A 20,214-nucleotide genomic window follows, 5' to 3' on the forward strand; every position below is an offset into this window, starting at 1 on the left:
GGGGATATGTTTTTAAAATATTCTATAAAGTCATTCTCTAATGGCCTTTGGAGGGCTTAGAGGGTGGTATTTCATATGTATATTAGCAGGCAACTAGACTAGTATTTCCAGAATATACTATTCCAGATATAGCAGGAAAAACCAGACCAAGATACTTGCCTCTTGTTTTCTGCCAGTTTGTTAATCAGAAAGAACCATATTGCATTTCACAACGTGCACCTTCTTACCCCTACTTTTTTTCCTGAAGACTGCTAAAAATATTTCAGATGCTTGGAGGCTTTCTAATGTTACATCTGAAATTATTCACAACTCTTGTCTTCCATGGAGATTGTTAGAGAGTTGTGTTCCTTAACTGATACATAGATAACCAGGTCTTAACACAAGGAAGAAAAAAAACTAGAGATGTTTCCCATGAGTCTGTTTGACCTTTTCACAGCATTTTGCTTCCCCTTCAAAAGAGTCTTTGTCTCTAAGCCAAGGAAGTACTATATTATCATCAGTTCAAATACTTGCATTTGAAATTTCAGCCCAGTTAATTTATTGATTAGTTCCTTCAGTTTCTCAGGTACCAATAGGAGTTTTCGCTTATTCTTTCACCTACTGGCTTAGATTTTTCAGTCAAGGCTTCTTTCCTACATCTAGAACCTCTACAAGAAGGTGGTCTTCCAGCTCTGTCCATGTCAAAATTGTTTAAAGAACACTGGTTTATTACATCTTCTTCACTTGGTAAAGAAATCTTAAGATATTACAAAAACATCCAGATTAGTCAAAATTAGCAGCAGTATCTGTCCTTCAGTTTAGATCTAGATAATGGTTGTACAAAATTTCATTAGAAATGGAAATGATCTCATAATGTGGTGATACTTAACTCTGAAAAGACCAGTTGCAGGCTAATTGTGATGGTAGCAAAGACAATTCCATAGATTATTGGACTGTCCTCACATTTGGGAGTCATTTAATTGGAATATTGTATTTCAGTGCCAAGAATTATATTGCAGAGTTAAAAAGGAAGGTTTGCTGTATGGCAAGGTCTTATAAGTCCTCAACCAAAATTATGTACTACACTGTCATGGAAAATGTTCTTAAAACCCAGGAAGCCTATATTCAAAATCTCTATTTTTCCTCCTTCCTCCATGCAAGGAATTTCACCAGTGAATGAACTCAGTGTTAGTTCAGACATTCCCCTGCATGCATACCCTGGATGATGCTGAGGGCAGGTTCATGTGATCCAAGAAGGAGGTCACTGAATAACTACCTGCTGTTAGGTGATCTTTGGTTACATCCTGAGTGACATTATCTCACCTTGGAAGGTAGTAGAGAATGTAAATGAAGCCTAGCTAAGATCTGTTGTAAGTCTGATGTACAAGGAGCATTAAGCCTGTAGCTCAGAGGAGGATAATGCCTTCTCTTCAGGTGTTGTGCAGTGAGGATCAGCTGGCCTGTAGAGACTTGCACAAGGCCTGGGAGGGAGAGGCACTCCAGGAGAAAAGGGACTGATGGCATTCGTTTCACGTTCTGTGGGGCAGTAGGATTTAGCTGCAGTGGCTCATAATGACTGCATTGGCTGACAAGCAATGTGTGTCATGTCTGAACCTGTTTTCTGCTCTCCTCCATCAAGTGAAGAGCTAGACAAGCTGCTCTGTGAAGCAGCAATCTAGAGATGAACAAATCCTATGCCTCCTCACTAGTTCTCCTGTCACTACCTCTCTTAAGGGATAATGATGTCTGTTTTTCTGGGTATATATTACAGCGCTTATAAAGGTTTGATAACCTGGGGTAGCTTTTTTCTTTCACTTCTCTTGTGACCAACATTGTCAGCTGTTACTGATCTTTCCTCCACTGCCTGCCAGTCTTTCCCTATAGTTGAGGGACTTCTGGAAAAACAAGTGTTAAACATAAATGATGTAAACAATAACCCTGTTTCCAGTGTACAAGGCATTATTTAAATTTGTTCATAGGAACTTGGTTTCCGTGACTATTCAATAATACTATAATTTTTCTTAAAATGGATTTTATGTTTGGAGCTATCTTCTTTCAGCTGGTTAGCTGGTATTTTTTTCAAACAATGCTTTGGAAAAATGTACCTGTTTTGGAAGTGATCTGTCATTCTGGACTGAGTGTTGACTGGAAAGAGTTGCAGGGGGGGGAAAAAAGTGAGGTAGCAGGTCAGTTCTGTTAAATCCTGGTTTAGTTAGTGCAATTAACTCTACTGAGAAGCTTATATGTCTGAATGTTGAGGGAATCTGGTAATTCTTAATGATGAAAATTTTCCAAGAATTGGGAGCATTGGGGCCCAATCTCATCCAGTATGTTGGGTCCTTTTAATGGTATTCTGCCATAAATCACATTTATTCTTTGGGAAACAATATTTCTGGTGTATAGTAAAAGTTTCACAAGGTCATTGATTGTCTAATTTCTTAAGGAATCAAACTTTGTTCCATTTTCAAAGAGAAAAATGGAAAAGATTTCTTAATCCATTTGAAATTAACTTAAAAGATAAGCAACATCTGTGGAGGCTTAAATTACTTAGCCTTATGTTTCATAGATGATGTCACCAGCTAGAACTCTGCTTAACAATATTTTAAGCATGACAGTTAACAGCCTGGTTAAAACACATGAATTTTATCATTTATATTAGGTTTGAAATATACTTTAGCTTTTAGTTCACCGAACAAGTCTAAATTTTGTGTGGATCAATGGGTGCATTTAATGTCATAGAGGGAGTTTCTCCATCAGTCTCTTGTGGCATTAAGGAAACAGTCAATTTCTCCAGCCTAAAAGTAAATAAATATTTAAAAACACAATTTCAAAGCGAAAGCATTGCATAAATTTGATTTTTTCACAGGCTGTTTTACTCAGGTTAACTGGGGGTGTGTGTGTATACATATATATAAAAATTACTAAAATATATAATTGACTTTTAAATTTTAATAATATAATTTATAATTTGACTTCTTGCCTAATTTATATAATAACTCCTAGTTATTGTGAAAACAGTAAATTCCATGCATGCTGTATCACTGTATGAGGATCTGACTCCTTGTTTATTATTTCATAGCTCCTAAGCTCATGCAGTAGGGTGGGAGTGCAGCCTACTTTCCAAGAAGTTGAGATAACAATCGTAAATCCATAAGCCATGGGGGAACTTTGAAGAGACCAGAAGCAGAACAGAGTTTCTTGCATGAGTTCAGCAGGTATTTGCAGAGTTAATCCTGTGGACCAAAGTTGGGAGGATGGGTTACAATTTGTCAATGTCAGTTGACAGGTAAGGATTTGCTTGTCTCTCACAGGCATTATTTGGGCATAACCCATTTACTGCCACCCCCTGAGAATGTTGTATTTAAGGTTCAATTGCTTGAGTTTTCTCATTTCTAAAATAGCCCAAACAGTAACAATCTGTCTCAGGCACAGTGAAATGGAAATCTGTTGACTGAGGTTCAGCCTGCTGTTGCAGTGATGCAGCAAAGAGGTCTAGGCAGTCCAGATGCTCAGGCAGTAGTAGAAATGCTAAATCAGTTTGCTGGTGTTTAGGTCACAATTGCAAGTCAGATTAACAGAAAAGAAGTGGGAAAAATCAATCCTCTCTATCCTCTAACAGCAGGCAGGGCTTTTGTAAGACTTTCATATATGTGGCCTTCCTGTAATGTCCTACATCAGTCATGTCAGCTGCTATTAGGTAACCAGGGCAGATTTTGCATCTCTCAGCAGTGCTATCCCCTGCCAGCCTCCAAAAGTCTTTAATAGCTTGAATTAGTTGAAATTATTTAGTGAAGACTGATATCTCAGGGACAAAGTCAGTCTGGGACTCCTGGGTTCAAAAAGGTGACCTCATTCTTCACTGTTTACACAAAACCAGTTCTTAGGATTCTGCAGGAATGATTACTACCTGTGTAGGCACAGCTACAGCACAGTACAGAGTTTGTGGAGACCCAGTGTGGACACTGACATTGGATTTTGGTACATCAGAAATTACTAAAGTCATGCAGGTGTTGGGCAATTTCCCTTCTTTCCAGAGATCAGAAGCTTTGTAGAATAAAAAGCAAAGAATAAAAACCAAAATGTTTGGAACTGTTTGGAACCACCCACAAAATGCCATCAGTGCCAAGTTATATAATTCCAGCATTAGCACCAGGAGGATTAAAACCATCCACATGGCCTGTTTGCAGTTGGGAAGGTATCTGGCTTCTTTCAGATGAACTAATTACAGATTCAGTGCTAATCTCCACTTCCATAATTATTGGCAAGTTTCAGGAAATATTAATAAAATTATTTCTTAATAATATGTATTACTTTAATGTAATGCTTGTATATTGCCAAAACACTGCTGGAGTTATTTTATAACTAGAGCATCATGACCTGGTTTTGATACTTAAAGGCTACAACTGGAGCTATTTGGTGGTTTACTGTTCTAGTATTTCCCAAGAGCTAGTCTTATCCCCATTTTCTAATGACCATTTTCCCAGTAGTTAAATCCTGCTCATTTTATAAATGTCTAAAAGACATTTTCTTCACTGTTAAAAGATCAAAATGTCCTTCATTAAGGACAGGTATAAAACATAGATGTAGGAAAAACCCAGCATATTGGAACTTGTTTTTTCTACAGATCCTGGGGAGAGAAAGGTCTTGGCTTCCCTCACATCAGCATCTGCCTCTACACTGACCCCAGTCCTTCTTCCCATGTTTAGGTGATTGGATCTCTGTCGTTCCCCAGCAGCTGTCCAGCACTGCAGGTCCTGCTGCCTGAGCCATGTCTTGCTGAGGACAGCAGATCTAAAGCAGAACTCTTGCAGTGGGGAGCAGGCAGAGTGCTGGGGTGCCATGAGACACACGGGGCTGTTCCTCTCTGTCTGTAAGGGATGCAGGGCCTCTGTACCATGGAGCACAAGTGTGTCCAAGGGGCCATGGTTGGGAGCCACTGCAGAGCTTCCCAGGGTGCTCCTTCTTTCCCGAGCAGCTGGAGCAGGCAGGCAGGCGGAGGGAGAAATGCTTATGAGAAATGTTAATTTCATTTCTTAGTGGTTTTAAGTGGATGTCTTATCCCAGCTCCTTGCAGTGGTGACATGAATTCCAGGAAAGGCTATAGGGTGGAATACAGCCTCTTCACAGGCCCTTCTTCGGTGAGATGGACCTTGAGCCATTCACATACATTAACAGACATTTACAGGGAACAATCAGAAAACCCTGAAATTGCAACCTGATGCCAAGGGAAGAGATGGGACCTGTGCAGTGCTTTTTGAGACAGCCCATCATTTTCTCAGACTACAGAGTGGCAGCAGGGGGGTGTCATAAGATGTGTAGGATTGCACTCATTCTGTGCAGGCACTGTTCTGCTCTGACATTTGTCAGCTCTCAGTTTGTCATACTACGAGTAAATTTGGTTTGCAAATGTTTCCCCTCAAGCACTGCAAGATGTATTTGCCACATAAGTTGTGTAACATTAGTTACCTCTTTGAAAATTCAATATTTTTATTCTTGCTGATATTTTTTTTTCTGACTGATGAAGAAAGTCACCCTTTCCAGTTAATAGGTGAAAAATTAAAAGATGCATTACAGAAATTAAAAAGCAGGTATCAATAACACAGATCTCAGATTTTCATGCTTTCCTTATTATTTTGCAAGCAGCATATGTTCTCAGCATTGAAGTACTCGTACAGTTTCATCTCTGCAGATTTTCAGTCTTGTGACCCAGGTGGGTCCAACTATGGCAACAAGAGCTGATTTTATAATTTGGGCACTGTAACAAGATGCAGAGAAACTCCCTGTACTTTATGAAGAACTGTATTTTATGAAGAACAGTTCTTGTTTTTCAAGACAAGTTTATTTCTCTGTAGATTGTAATGAATTAAAAGTGTTGTAAAAAAGATACTGTTCTGACCCTGAGAAGAGAGACTATGCTACTGTAACAACCTACTCAGATAATTAAAGAAACATGTGTAATGTGATTTTGTAGAGTTTTCTCAGTTACAGCTAAGAAGAAAATGTCAACAAAAAAAAACCCCCAAAAAACTAAAATGTAATTTTCCCAGAGTTTAGGAAACTTCATTTGTTCAAAACACTTAGCATGATGAGTGATTCTATTCTGATTGGGACTGCATAACCAGGGACAATATTGCTTGTCACATCCAATTTTTTCCACATTCTTCTCTGTACTTTAAACTGCTTTTCTTCCCAGTGGAAATGTTTGGTTTTGTGAATGTCCACAAAATAGTGCTTGCTAGTATTTCAGGCTAAAATGTTTTCTGATTTTATTGTCTTGATATTCATGATCTGCACACTTGATGGAAAATTATAAATGTGCTCACAGATGTTTGTGAAAGATCCAATAGTGGCAGCACAGACAAAACAGTAAAACCTTTTACCTAAGATGTGGTGACGATGGATGGTAGTGATGTTTCAAAACATGAAGCAAGATAGACTTCTTGTGTCCTCTTCCAAGACAGAAAACAAGGCTTAACAACAGATAGAGCATATTGTTACAAGGAAGGTCCTTACAAAGCTCAAGGTGACAAATAAAAAACTGGGTATTTTAGATACAGAAAAATGTGTGCATAACATTTTTTTTCTTAGCTATATTGAAGTTGTTCTAATTATCTAATTGCTTGATCAGTGTGGTGCCTGTGTTTAGACACAGTTTGTGCCTTTGTCAGACCGTGGGAGCCTGAGCATTCAGACCCTCCCCATTTGATCCTAGCAGAGGGAAGCAGCTTGAATCCCTGCTGTCCCTTTGGCTGTCAGGATGGATCACAGACCAAATTAACTCTTTCGAGATCTCCACGTGTTTTTCAGCTTTCTGGAGCTGAAAATGTTCTCATTAATAATATTACAGACTGGTTCTTTGGGTACATGTAATATCATAAATAGCTGGAGGAACTAGGCTAGAAAAGCAATTGAGAAACTGCCATCCCAGAGCAGCTGATTCTGTGAAAAAGAAATAATGCCTCAGTCCCTATTTTCTGCTCAGGATACGTCAGCGGTCACATAGTTTGAATATGCTCTTATGCAAGGCATGTGTTTGAGATGCCATCATTTTTTGATGTTATCTTTTTTCAGGTAGTTTCTTCCTGTAGCCAGAATCAAAGGCAATACACTGAAAGTTCACTGCTTGAGAAGGTCTTGCACACAGTACCCATTAACACTCAAAGACATTGCATATGGCAGGGAAGGTAAATATCAGGGCCTGCTCATAAGTGAACTTTTATTTCCTGGACTTCCTTGGGAGTTATCTTTGCAAACAATGTCATTTGTGGGAATCTTGGGTGGAGTGAGGTTTTCTAAACATTAAAAATGTGGAAACAAAACATGATTATTTAATTTCAAGTTTATCCCAAGCATGAAGTATTACAGCAATTCTTCATGCTGCTACATTTAAAGTCTTGAAAGCTTGTGCTACAGTTGTGCATATAACAATGTATTATGGACTGTATATTTTAATCAGAATACTGAAAATACTGAATCAGGTGATATTCAGATTTTGCTGAACTTTCGTAACTGGCAAAATGTTTTTCTATATTCATGAACTCTGTCTAAACATATACATCTCTCAAACATTTGATACACCTTTCTGTATATGTATGCTGAGTGCTGAGGAGGCATTTAATTTTGGCTTTCAGATTATTTCTGTGTGCCTGTATTCACTGGATAGCATTTTCATACATTAACTATTAAAAACCCCTTTGAGGTCTGTAATGTATACTCAATTGACAGCATTGTATGGGACTTCTTTTGCTTTGTTTTTGACTTATTTGCAGAATTAATTCCCTGTTTGCTCCACTATTTAGGTTTGGTGAGAGGATACTAGAACTGCAAAATTAACAGAATGCTGCTATAGAGGCTCCTATAGTAGGATTGTCTTATGGTGGATCTCTGTGCTTTTGATAAATATTTTTATCCTGTATTTAGACACATAAGTAAGTTTCCCTCCCCCAGCAAGTCATCTTTATTGCATGCTGAACAGTCCCAGCTCTCACCCTCTCCTTGTACTTCCAGTCTCTCAGTCACTAGTGAGGCCCTTTGCTGGATTGTTCAGTATGTCCATGCCTTGTGCTGGCCAGTCCAGAGCCTGTGCTCCAGCACTGCATGTGTGTCACACCAGTGCTGTGGAGAGACACCCGTGGTGTTCAACATATTCATCTGACCTTGACAGTGAAACAGCATCAGCAGCAAAACACCCCTGTTGAGTAAGATTTTCAGGCCTGTGAAAAACAAAGGTTGGTAATAAAATGCTGCAGAAAACCTTCACAAAACTTGACTGTACTTGGCAGATGAAATGTCTTGTTAAAAATGAAAAAATAATGTGATAGGGTCTAGTGCTTGTTACTCTTCAGTGACCATCCCCCATTAAACACCAGCCTGTTGTTAAAAGGAGTTTGAATGCTAGAAATTATTAGAGAAGAAACAGAGACTTCAGAAAGCATTCCTTCTAAAAAACCTCTTGCTGTTCCTGCATGTGTGCTGTCAAATGTTATGTGCTGTTTACATCCCACTGCATCAAAAAGGATAGAGCAGAACTGGGGATGTCAGAAACAAAGAGCCTATCACACATGCCACTCCTTTATGGCAGGAATGTGGGTGGGTAAAACCAAATTGACAAGAGATTTTTTTTAAAATAGATTTTCCCACATCTTGCACTGACTTTTCCAATAATTTTCTAGAAGAGACATTTTTACTTTTCTCTGTCTTTGACCTTGGTGTCAAAAATATTGCTGGTTACTAAAAGCTGAGGTGGACACTTCTTTCCTGATGGTCTCAACGTATTCAGGAGCTGCTGGGTTCAGCTTGACTAGAAAGCCCACCAAGGAAGTACATTGCAATATGTGTCCCTGGCACTGTCCCAGTATTTGCTCCTTTGTATAGCCTTATATGGGTATGTTAAGTTACAATATATCATTTCCACTTATCTCATCAATGGAGCAATTAAGCCATAGTCAGGCTCTGCAAACTCTGCAGGCATGAAGTGGTGGCTTTTGGTTTTGTTTTGGCAAACAATAAATGCCAAAGCTACTTCCATTTCCTCCAGTTTGCAATCAGCTTCTCATAAAGAAGAGACAACTCTTTTACCTTGCCTAGCAGTGGTCTGTTATGACATACTTTAGAAAAAGAGCTCTAAGAACACTCCAAGAACCTCCTTAAGGAGAGGTAACTGGAAAATTCTGTAGGTGGATTCCCATGATTTGGGAAATAATAGATACATGAGAAGGGCACATGGATTAAAAGGACAAGTTACTTTTTGCTTTAATTTTTAATGACCTACTGAAATCTAGGCTTAGGAGAGAAGAGGTTCCCAAACTCTGCTTACATAATTCAGATTCACCACCACAAGCAGCCTTACTGTATATTTTTATACAAAAGTAACCTAATGGAAGAGAAAGGGAACATCAATTATGTAGGATCCTACATACATTGAGAGGGATTATCAAGGGTTTGAGTATCTGAATACAAAACTGAACATTCCTACTGAAGTTCTAGGGGAAGACTTGTGTTAAGAGGAAAGGTATCGTGTGTGTTTCAAACCTGGATGAGTGGACAGAGCCAGTTTACAACAGGGTACTTTATGCTGACCAAGGCAGAGAGGTGTGATGGTCTTCAGCAAAGAAGTGCCCACCGACACTGATGGAGTGTAGGAAGACAGGTGGAACTGCTGAAAGCAACTTTGCCCCTAGACAGCTTCATGAGAAAAAAGGACTACTCCTGCTCTGTTCTCCCTAAATGAAGAAATTCAGAAGATGTTGCAGGAGCCCAACTGCCACATGTAAGCAGGTGCCTTGGTTAACTGTTCTGAGTCTAAATGCTCTGCACAGGATAATCCTGGTATGTTCAGGTTAAAACAACCTTCTATCAAAACTAGATTCCAGTAATACTTCTGTTTGATTGAACAGACATCGAAGCACTTGAAGCATTTCATAAAGATCAGGAACCACCTGGAGATGTTGTCCATGAAGTTGTTCTTGTGATTGAAGCTACCAAACCAGAAAAGAAAAATAATCTCACTGAAGCTGTAGGCTAAATTCAAGAATAACAAATCACCAACTAGAAGGGCTGAGTGAAAAAAAAAGTAATGTAGTCTTCCTGAAGGTAAGCGTGACTGTGTGGGTGAAAGAGAAACAATTGCCAAATAAAAAATTCTGTTGTCAGTGATCACGAGATTGTGTAGTAGGGAGCACAAAAAAAGAACTATTAACAACTATTAACTTTCGTAAAAGTGCTTGGGCACATAATGCTCATCTTCCATAATTTTGGAGGGATCTAGTCTCCTATCTAAAAGATGTACCAATTCTATCTCTGTGAAAATAGAATAAAATTATAATTTGTCTTTCTAATTCAGTAATTTAAAGTGCAGTTGAAACTTCAATACTACACCTATTAATATTTTTGTTTTGTTCTGTAAGACTATTTAGAGCCTTTATAAATCATAATACATCATATATCACCAACCACAATAAACGTACACTTTGCTTCTTGTATAATGTTAAAGTTGAAGGCTGCATTACATGAAAGCAAAGCTATTGGATTGGCTTGGATACCAAGCTGTAGGGGCCCAATCCAGCCTCTGCCAGGATGATTGTCATGTAGCACAGCACAGCAGCAAGAGAGGAACCCCAGCTTCATTTTGGGAGCTCAAGGAGCCACACACTTATTTATCCATTGTGTTTGCATCACATTGTCACAGAAAGCATTCTGCTCCCAGCAAAGCCATTGCCCAAATGGAAACCCTTGTCCAGTAAGTATTGTTTTGGTAAAGTTCATGTGAAAGTTAAGGGCTACTCCTCCCACAGATTTCCTGCAACGTGTGCCTCATGTCCACGTGGTAATCAGTATTTTATCTATGTTCTGTGGCTTTTAGCTCTTGGCTACAAGTTCCATCTTTAGAACTAAAATGCCTCGATGAAAATTACTGTTGGCTGGTCACAACTCTGGAACTCAACACAAGGCCATAAATTCAGTAGCAGTGTATCCATCCACAGCCCAGTGATACAAATATGAAACCTCCCTACATTTTGGCATGGGGAATTACCAAACTAGAAGACAGAAATGGTTGAGCTGAGTTCCCTCAGCTGCAGGGCATCAAAGCCTAGCCCCACAGGATCCTCTGATATCCCTTCTGCTGTTGAGTCCATTTTGCAGGTCTTCATTTTGTTTTGTCCTCCATATTCTTAATAGAAGAGAGATGAAAAATTTTCAGAGACATTGCTCTTGGAGGTCCCACTCTTCAGCTACGTCCATCCATAAGAAGCTTTCTGGAGAATCAATCATTTTCCCTGTGTTACTGGGTGACGTTCTGAACACAAGAAAAACAGGACAGTGCAACCATTCAAATAACACTTTTGCAACAGTCATTGCCTGCAGATCCACTCTCTTTTGAGACTTTACACTCAGAATTCTTGTTCATCTGAATTATTTTTTAACATTTGCCAGTATAATAAAAAATAAACTAAAATAAAAATACTTAGTGTTTACTAAAGGAAGTTGTTCCATAGCTCTCTGAAAAACAAAAATTTGTCTGTTTAGACTGCAGGTGGAAGTATAATACTTCAATCGCCAGCAGCACTGAATTTTAGAAAGGTGTATTCTGATGTAAAATGAATTGTCCCTTCTACATTACAATTTACTGACAAATAAGGCAAATGGCAAAAAGTACATTTCGTTTGGTGTACCTTGTAGGAACTCAAAAAACCAAAACAATGTAAAGCAGTTTCCCTCTTTATTCCTATAAGGATTTGACAAGGAACACAGCTAAACTTCATTTGGCTCAATGACCATCAAGGCCTTTTCCAACCCTGATAATTCAGATAAGGTAAGACAGCCCACAGAAGAGGACAGGTCCACGGATTATGCTGAGGCAGCATAGGGACTTTACAGTGATCCCAACTGAAAACCTTGTGGACTGCAGAGAAAGGAAGGAAAACATTTGATTTGAGGACGTCGCCCTGGTTACTGTAAATATAGGATTTGTTATTTTTATTTTCTTGTAATTGTTAATAAAGAAATAAGAAGAAAGAAACCCAGAGGAATTGACAGGAGAGAATGGAGAGAAGCGAGATTAATCACCTGCATTTGGGATTAATCACTGCAACACATCTCATCTTTGTAAGTGACTGAAGATTAAGATTTAACATTGTATTACCATCTACTGCTAATTTCTGAGCATTTTGAATTATTGACAGTATCCCTTAACTTTATAATCTACTCCCTTAAGGCTGATTGTTCTTCCTTGTATTTGAAGAGGGCAGAACAGAGGCTGCAGGCCAAAACAAGTCTGTCTGCTTCCTGTCCTCACAGGTCCCACTGCATTAAAAGATGTCAATACCTGAGACTTTCAAATCTGTTACATCTTAAATCAAAGCCTTTCATAAAGTTAGAATATAAGCCTAGTGCAACATTTTCATGCTTTCATACAGTATCTTAAAGGTGACTTGGGCCTTCTGGGTGCTGGTCATATATGTTCATACAAAGGAAAAAAAACCACAAAAGATCAGTACATTTAAATTTAAGGCCACTTACAGCTCACATCCTTCGCAGGCAGCAGGAACCACTTAAGCCCCTTGGAATTCAGGCCATACAAGCATATCTCATTGTGTTTGGAGCTGACTGGCTTGTAAAAAGTTTAGGACAGAAAACTTCACTGGTATTTTAGTATGTGGCATTTCTCCTGTTCTGCTATTTATACATATTCCTCATTATGCTGAGACTGTCAATACATAAAATAATTTTTATTTCCCTTATTGATTTTTTTTCATTTTATTTGCCTGATCATTTTTTTTCTTATCATCATTAATGGTGAAGACTGAAAAAACAATTTAAAATAAATTTTATGAGTCCAAGCTAACAGGCAAAAAAATATTAACAGTGTGAAACTCAAATCATATGTCAGTGTTGGCTTGCTCAGGAAATGCAGATATACTTCTGCAATGAGAATGCCGGGATGGCAAATAACAGTAATTTTTGAATTTGCATCCAATTTTCCAGGAAATGTATGCCCTTATATAAGTAAGTTTACAGAAAGCTACATACATAGCCCACATTTCAGATTCAGATTAACAAAATTCCCATAAAAGGTGACTGTTAGAGTCCCTCTTTGCGGATGAAGTTTTAGTCTGGAGAAATCCAGGTAGAACACTCCTCTCCATGTAACAGAAAACTGTTAATTGCATCATTGACCATTTTAGTGTTCAGGTGAAGCTAGTCTTAAATTATTTAATAAGGAAATAAAATCAGCAGTCACAGTTAACTAAATTAAACAGTCATATAAAATGCTGGATGATTATATCTTTTAAACTCCTCTTCTGTAAAATAACTTAAAAAGCAAGAATGAATACTAAAGACAACTTTCAGAAGTCAAAGATGACATGAAACTTGTGGTTTTGTCCCAAGATGAGCAATAATGTCTGAAGAGCAGAGCACCGAAATGATGCATCAACTGGAATTAAAACTTTCATGTCCAAGGTCTGATATATCTAAAAAAAATAAATATCATAATCTGTAAAATAAACCAGCACATTTTATAATTTTTAAAACTTCTTGTAAGGGGTTTACAAACTGGAGGATACACACAAAATAACTAGTCCAAAGTATTCCTTAAAAATTATAAATTATTGGCTACAGTTTCCTTAATGGAGATTGCAGGAGTAGGTCCCACATGAGTCCATATATAGCCCTTCTCTGGCCTTGTAGGAACAGTAGGGAAGGGAGATGATCGAGATTTGAAATATTCAGAAGGTGCATGACAAACAAATTCTAAATATTCCATTTTTCTTGGGAGATCTTCTTCTGGTCCTAGAAAAAAAAATCAAAGACAAAACTTAAAGGCATAAAATTAAATATGTTGGATAAAAATATGCCACAACAGCCAACATTCCCTTACAGAATGTGCCTTTGCAATCCATGACTTTCCTAGGAAGGTAGCCTCCTGTATTAGGCAAGAAACCTCTACCTTTAATTTTGCTGGGCTGAACTTCCCCCCCATCCCATTTGAAGCATTCTGGTATTTGAGTGAAGTACTGTAGTTAATATATTTAAAATACATTCTATTTGTGTCCTGCCTGTTAGAAGGACTTTTCTGAATTACTAATTTTGTCATCAGTAGCAGAACAGTCTCTATGCCAGTGCTTGCATGCTATGTATTTTGAATACCCAGGATAAAGATCAAGTATTTCAGGTCACTTTAAAAGAAACAACTTGGACTGGTATATCAGAATCAAAGTTACTATGATTTAAACCTAACAATAATTTGATCTTTAAAGCTGCACAACTGTAATTGTACCCACAAACACTCCGATAATCACAGTACAAGATAATCACACACTGCAATAGTGGCAATGATATTATATACACAAGATAAATAAAAAGTGTTATTACAGTAAATTAGATGTTTACAAGATTAGAGTCTAAAATGCAGAACGTGCATAAAATACCTGGAGAAGCTAAAATGTTCATTTAAAGAATACAGCTCTGCATTAGCATAGGCACATCCAAGTAGCTGCACGAAGTGAAGGCTTAGAGATTACCTATGATATAGGATGCTGGGTCAAAGCAGTCTTTGGGGCTGGCTTGTGTAGGAATGAGCCACGTTAGTGCAGCACTCTTTTCACAGTATTGGTCCTGAATAAACCCACGGATCTGAGCGTAGTATGTTCTTCCATCCTGCTCATCAACCACCGAAACAACATCTCCAATTTGGTAGTATACACCCTAGAAGACACACAAATGACACTGAAATCAAACAACCTGATTTTTGTCAGCTTCACTTCACATCCTGATTCATATATTGAGTATCAGTACCCTAAATTATCCTAATTTATGCCAGTCTTGAAAAGTAGCTAGAATTCAACCAGACGCAAAAGAATGGTGGCATATGAAAGAAAGGTGTTTGTTTCTGAAACAGACAAAAAGTACACAAACAACCCCAAACAAGCCTATTCACAACAACACTGCAAAGTAGCAAAGTAGCAATATTCTACATAAGGAGGACAGAAGCTTTGACATAGTTCTTAGGAATTTCTGATAAAAACAGACACACAAGACAGTAATTATTTTCTGAACTGTCAACAGCAAACAAGAGATTCATCTGGAATGCCAGGCATGAAGGTCCCTGGAGAGTACGGAATCTCAGGCCACCACTGGCTGTGCAGTCTCCCACTGCCTATTCTGACTTTTTTGGGGAGGAAAAGGGAGAAAAAACATTCTGTTTCCTCGTACTCCTGGAAAACAAAAGCAAATTTCAGAACTTTAAAACACCAACACCTTGGCAGGCTGGTAAAACTGCTCTAAAGAATGAATGTGAGAAGGTTCCCTCTTGCTTCACTGCAAGTGCCAACAGATCTTGTTCCCAGGGTGTTTGGGACTGCTTGCACCAGCTCTCAAATGGGAGCCAGCTGAGATGTTGGGGCACTGCAACCCACCCCCTCTATGGGGAACATGTTCTGCACCTAAGGTAGGAAACATCACACAAATCTCATGACCTCTGCACAGTGCAAGTTAAGTTCAAAAATGCTGACAGCAATAATTAAAAACAAAAAAAGCCTGGGACAATGGTAACTATATAAACTATTTAGCAAGACTTAACGGCAATAACTATGGTAAACCAAAGTCCTACACAACTGTTAGGCAAGGAAAAACAGTTTCTGTGACTGTATCTCTAGTGCTTTCACTGTCCACGGTAATTCTTGGCATTGGAAACAGAAACAGGATAATATTTTTTGCCAACAGATTTGCATAAACCATACCTTATAAAAGATTGATTCTGCTGTGATTATAGTTGATACGGACTCGGGAGCCTTGATGGGCTAAGAAAATAATACAGAAATAGAAAATCAAGAGCATTAAAACAAATCAACCGTAAAGTTCCAGAAATTGTTTCTCCTTTTAGACAACATACAGATACATTATTTTCTAGGAAAACCAGCAAACATTATTACTTTAAAGCTCAAAGCAGCAGAGCTAACGTTTCATCGCCAGGATTTCATGTGGAGAAGTGAGTGCTGAACTGCCATGACCGGTTTCTCTTTCCACTCCTCCCGCGGGCTCCGTGTCCGCCCCAGCCCGGCACAGCTCCCGCTCCCGCCCCAGCCGCGGCCCCGGCGCTCCGCCTTACGTTTTTTAGCTTGAAGATGTGCCTCCTGCCCTTGCCCTTCGTGGAAACCTTCTTCTCCGCGGCGGGCGCAGACTTGTACTTGGTGTTCCTGAGCCGCGCGGAGCGGCGGTGGATCTCCTGCTTGCTCTGTGGGGAACAGCGGGATGAATACAAGGGGGACGGCCCGAACACCCCGGCCACGGCCCCGCCCAGCCCGGCCCGGCCCCGGCGGCTGCATCACCCTCGCCCTCGGCTTCTCACCTGCTTCCCGCCGCCGCCTCCGCCGCCGCCGCTGCCGCCGCCGTTGCTGTGCTGGGCGGCGGCCGCCGAGGTGGTGGCGAAGGCGGCGGGGGGCGGCGGCGCCGAGCGGGCCGTGCAGTTGTTGCACAGGATCTCGCCCTGCCCGCCCTTCTTCCACATGGAGGAGGACGTGCTGCGGCACACGCTGCAGGTGGGCTTCAGCCCCAGCGGCATCCTGAGGCCGGCGCGGGGCCCGCGGGCCCGACAGCGAACGGCGGGAGCGCGGCGCCCACAGCGGCCCCCCGGTCCCGGGGACTAACGGAGCCCGGCCCTCTGAGGGGCTGCTCTCGCCTCGGCCGGAGCCGCGGCTCAGAGAGCGGTGTCCCGTCGGTGCCGGCGAGGAACGGAGGCGGGCGGGGGCCAGATGGTGCCGCTGGGGCTGGTGAGCCTGGAGAAGGTCGTGTGGAGACCCCGCAGCACCTTCCAGTATCTGAAGGGGACCTACAGGGAAGCCGGAGGGACTCTTTGTCAGGAACAGCAGTGACAGAACAGGACAGGGGAGGACGGGTACAAATTGAAAGATGGAGCATTTATGTTAGATTTTAGGAAGAGATTTTCTATTGTGAATGCGGTAAGACACTGAAACTTCTTGCCCAGAGAGTTGTGGATGCCCCATCCCTGGAAGTGTTCATTTTGTGTTGGGTGGGGCCCTGAACAACCTGGTCTAATGGAAGGTGACCGTGCCCATGGCATGGGTGGTTAGAACTAGATGATCTTCAAGCTCCCCTTCAAACACAAACCACTCTATGATTCTCTGCCCCTCTTGCATGAAGCCTCAGTCATGTATCAATAGTTTAAAAGGCTAGGGAATGAACACATGCCTTTGTGAAGCTTTGAGAGCCAAATGTAGGAACCATGGATCTAACAAGTGCTTCCTTACCTACTGGCACTAACACGGCCGTGGGCCATCCCGTGCAGATGTTTTTCTAGTCGGATGTTATGAAAGAAATGCCCAGTCATGCATGAGCATTTGCAGTCTCTTAGTTCTCATATCCAGTTTCTGTCCTTGGGGTTTATTTAAAGCTTCTTTGGTGCAAATGAAATTGATTTTTGTCTTGTCCTCAGTGGACACAAAGAGCCAGAATTTGCAGGGATTGATTAATAGATGCTCCCCTCATGCGGCACGCAGTGGATGCAGGGTGTGCCTGGGTTGCTACTGGCTCATGGACAGCTATGTTTAACCTCTTGCATGCCTCTTTCACACCAAATTTGACTTTCTTGTCTCAGGTGCCATATTTTTTCCTCAATTTTTATTTAAATCCTGATTTACCCTCATCTTTTTTCAAGCTGTTTATACTTATCAGGTGCAATTTTTTTCCCTCTTTCTTCAATGCATCTTTCTATAGTTGTATATTGCAGATCAGTGATCTCTCAGAGCCCTTAAGCTATTCCCACCACTTTTTATTGCAGCTCCTGCCTGCTTTTGTTCCTAGCCACCCACCTCAGCAGTCCCCCACTGCTGAGCCCCTCTCACTGCCATCACGTTGGCATAGCTTCACTAGTCTGTGGAGAAACGGGCTAGAAATGCATGACAATGTCCATTCCTGTCCAGATAAGTACCTAATGCTTTGTCAAGGTTTTTATTTTGTGAATTTTCGTAAGATTTATTGTTAATGGATAGCAAATAAAAATTGCAATAATTGTTTTTTTCAATTCCAGTTCTGCCACATCTTCCTGACTCCTGGCTTCTAACCCCTTGGTCTTTCTGAAACCATGTGCAGATTCTTTTCTGTGTGTGGTTTACATATATGTGTATACTCTTATATTATATATATAATAATATATATAATAATGTGTATATTATTGATGAGTTATCCACTGTAATTATTCTTTCTGCTTTTAAATAATAACTTGAATAAAAAACCCCAAATGAATAAAGCTTAAGCTTTAAGAAACCTAATCTAAGGTGGTAGTGTAAGATAATTAAAAAATGGTTTAGACAACCATTTTTATGTTGTCAGAAAGTTTTAGTTTAGTATTTTTTGACAAGTGTGGTTCTGTCATTTCAATGGGACTACAGTAAAACACACCTTGAGATGACAGTGTTCTTGGTATGATTATTCTGTTGGCCTTGTGTAAAACCAGAGAGGCAGGGATTGCTGTCAGTGCGGTCTCATCATCCCTACCTTACCTGGAAGGTGACACAAGGAACAGTGGTTTATGATGTTTTGTCAGAAATTACACCCAGCATGTCTTTTATCTTGGGCAATAGCTGAAATGTTCTGAGAGTTGCTCAATATCTGGTAGTTATGGGTAGGAGAGGTGGGGCTCAGGACTTTACTTAAAGTACCCTCTCTCCAGAGGATCTCAAGCCTTAAAATGTCAGTCCCAAATTTTGAGCATCCTCTTCAGTTTCCTGATTCTCCTTAACAGAACTGGCTTCTCTTTGGAGCTGGAGTGGGTCGACTCAGTCTGAGGCCTGACTGGAAGTGCCTGATGCAGCTGAGGCATTTTGCACTGTGTAAGCTCAGCTAAAGTTGTAGAGTAAATGTTTTCTTCCAATTAATGTGTATTTTCAGTTTATTTTATTTTTACCCCAGTAAGAGAAAGGGCTGCCCTTGGGAGTCATCAGAGCCCATCTCTGCTCTGTGAAACTTCCAGTGTAGACTCCACAAAGAAGTGGAGGAAATAAAATGTTGGCTCCACCTGTGGAGGGGGACTGTGTTAGACACTCTGGTTGTCAGTACAGAACCATTTCTCCTCAGGAGCTCTCAGTGAGAGTAGTTTTTATTGAAAGTGATGCAAATCGGCACACACTGCTCATTTCCTGCTTCAGTAGTTGAATTCTTCTGCAGTGGATTTAATTGCATTGCTTCCTCCTAGGTTCTTACTGCTACCCTTCAGCTGGCTCACAGCTGAAGAATTCTTTACTCTTATTATGTGTGTGTCACTGTTCCACAGACAGCTGCAGAGGATGCACATGGACTGCTTCTCCAGAAATACTTGTGTTGTAAACGCATGAAATCTGGTATAAATCTGATGGACTGGTGCACTCTGCATTTCCACACGGTTCTGTACTTAACAGCTCTCTTGTGAGAAAAGCAGCTTGTACTCCCTTAATTCCCAGAACCACAACTGATTATATGCTTCAGATGTGTTGCACAGTTATTACTTGCATAAGTAAAACATAGCTTTTGGGTCTTAATTATTCATTTGAACTTATAGTAGAGACAGGAATTCACCCTGGATTTTGTGAGGTCTTTGGTTTTTTGGCCCGAAACCAAAGACCTCACAAAATGAGGGACATTGGTAGATAAAGCAATGGCAGAGATGACTTAAAATGAGCATGAGTACTTGGTTCTTTCAAGGCATGTTACAGCTGTCTCTTGAGCCAGACAATTGCTTGTAAAGAAACTGGCTATCATTGTGTCCATGTTTTGGCTTCCCTCATCACCACCCTCCCTGAGTATTACAGCGGGATGCCTTTGGTGAGGGTGCTGAGGCACTGCAACAGGTTGCCCAGACAGGCTGGGAATGCTCCATCACTGGAAGTGTTCAAGGGTGGGTTGGATGGAGCTCCAAGCAGCTTGGTCTAACGAAAGGCATCCCTGTGCATGGAAGGGGGATTGGAACAACGTGGTCTTTAAGGTGCCTTCCAAGCCAAACCAGTCTGTGTGATCTTGGCATGCTTGTTACTGTAACAATGAACAAAATTGTTTAGTGCTATTAATGTAACAGAGGCACTCTGGAATTTCCAGGTAACAATGGAGAGTGGATATTAAGTGGCACTTAAGTAACTTAAGTGGCACTTAAGTAGCACTAATTAACAGAATCTTTCACAAAAATTAGCCCCCCCTCTTTGGCACCACTGCTCATAGTGACAAGGCATTACTCTACGAAGAACAAGT

At 40.4% G+C, this 20,214-nt stretch overlaps 1 protein-coding gene across 1 annotated transcript; it reads right to left on the reverse strand.

Moving 5' to 3' along the window:
* Positions 1-11,682: 11,682 nt before the first annotated feature.
* On the reverse strand, positions 11,683-16,616 carry GATAD1 (GATA zinc finger domain containing 1). Its single transcript, XM_041408542.1, has 5 exons — positions 16,328-16,616; positions 16,088-16,213; positions 15,720-15,779; positions 14,502-14,685; positions 11,683-13,770 (listed from the first exon to the last, which is right to left on the reverse strand). Exons 1-5 carry the CDS (start codon positions 16,538-16,540, stop codon positions 13,580-13,582), a joined length of 774 nt encoding a protein of 257 aa, XP_041264476.1. The 5' UTR covers positions 16,541-16,616; the 3' UTR covers positions 11,683-13,579.
* Between the last annotated feature and the right edge of the window lie 3,598 nt (positions 16,617-20,214).

This window comes from Onychostruthus taczanowskii, unplaced genomic scaffold (genome assembly GCF_017590055.1).
Source record: "Onychostruthus taczanowskii isolate IOZ18803 unplaced genomic scaffold, ASM1759005v1 scaffold3, whole genome shotgun sequence".
In the NCBI taxonomy this organism is placed as follows: Eukaryota; Metazoa; Chordata; class Aves; order Passeriformes; family Passeridae; genus Onychostruthus; species Onychostruthus taczanowskii.

Bases quoted from the DNA above. Each gene is read 5' to 3' on its own strand.
- GATAD1 (XM_041408542.1), bottom strand. From the start codon at position 16,540: ATGCCGCTGGGGCTGAAGCCCACCTGCAGCGTGTGCCGCAGCACGTCC. The intron at 15,780-16,087 runs GTAAGGCGGAGC...TTATTTTCTTAG, and splicing joins ACATCTTCAAGCTAAAAAAC to CCCATCAAGGCTCCCGAGTC. The intron at 13,771-14,501 runs GTAATCTCTAAG...TTTTTTTTCTAG, and splicing joins CCCAGCATCCTATATCATAG to GACCAGAAGAAGATCTCCCA.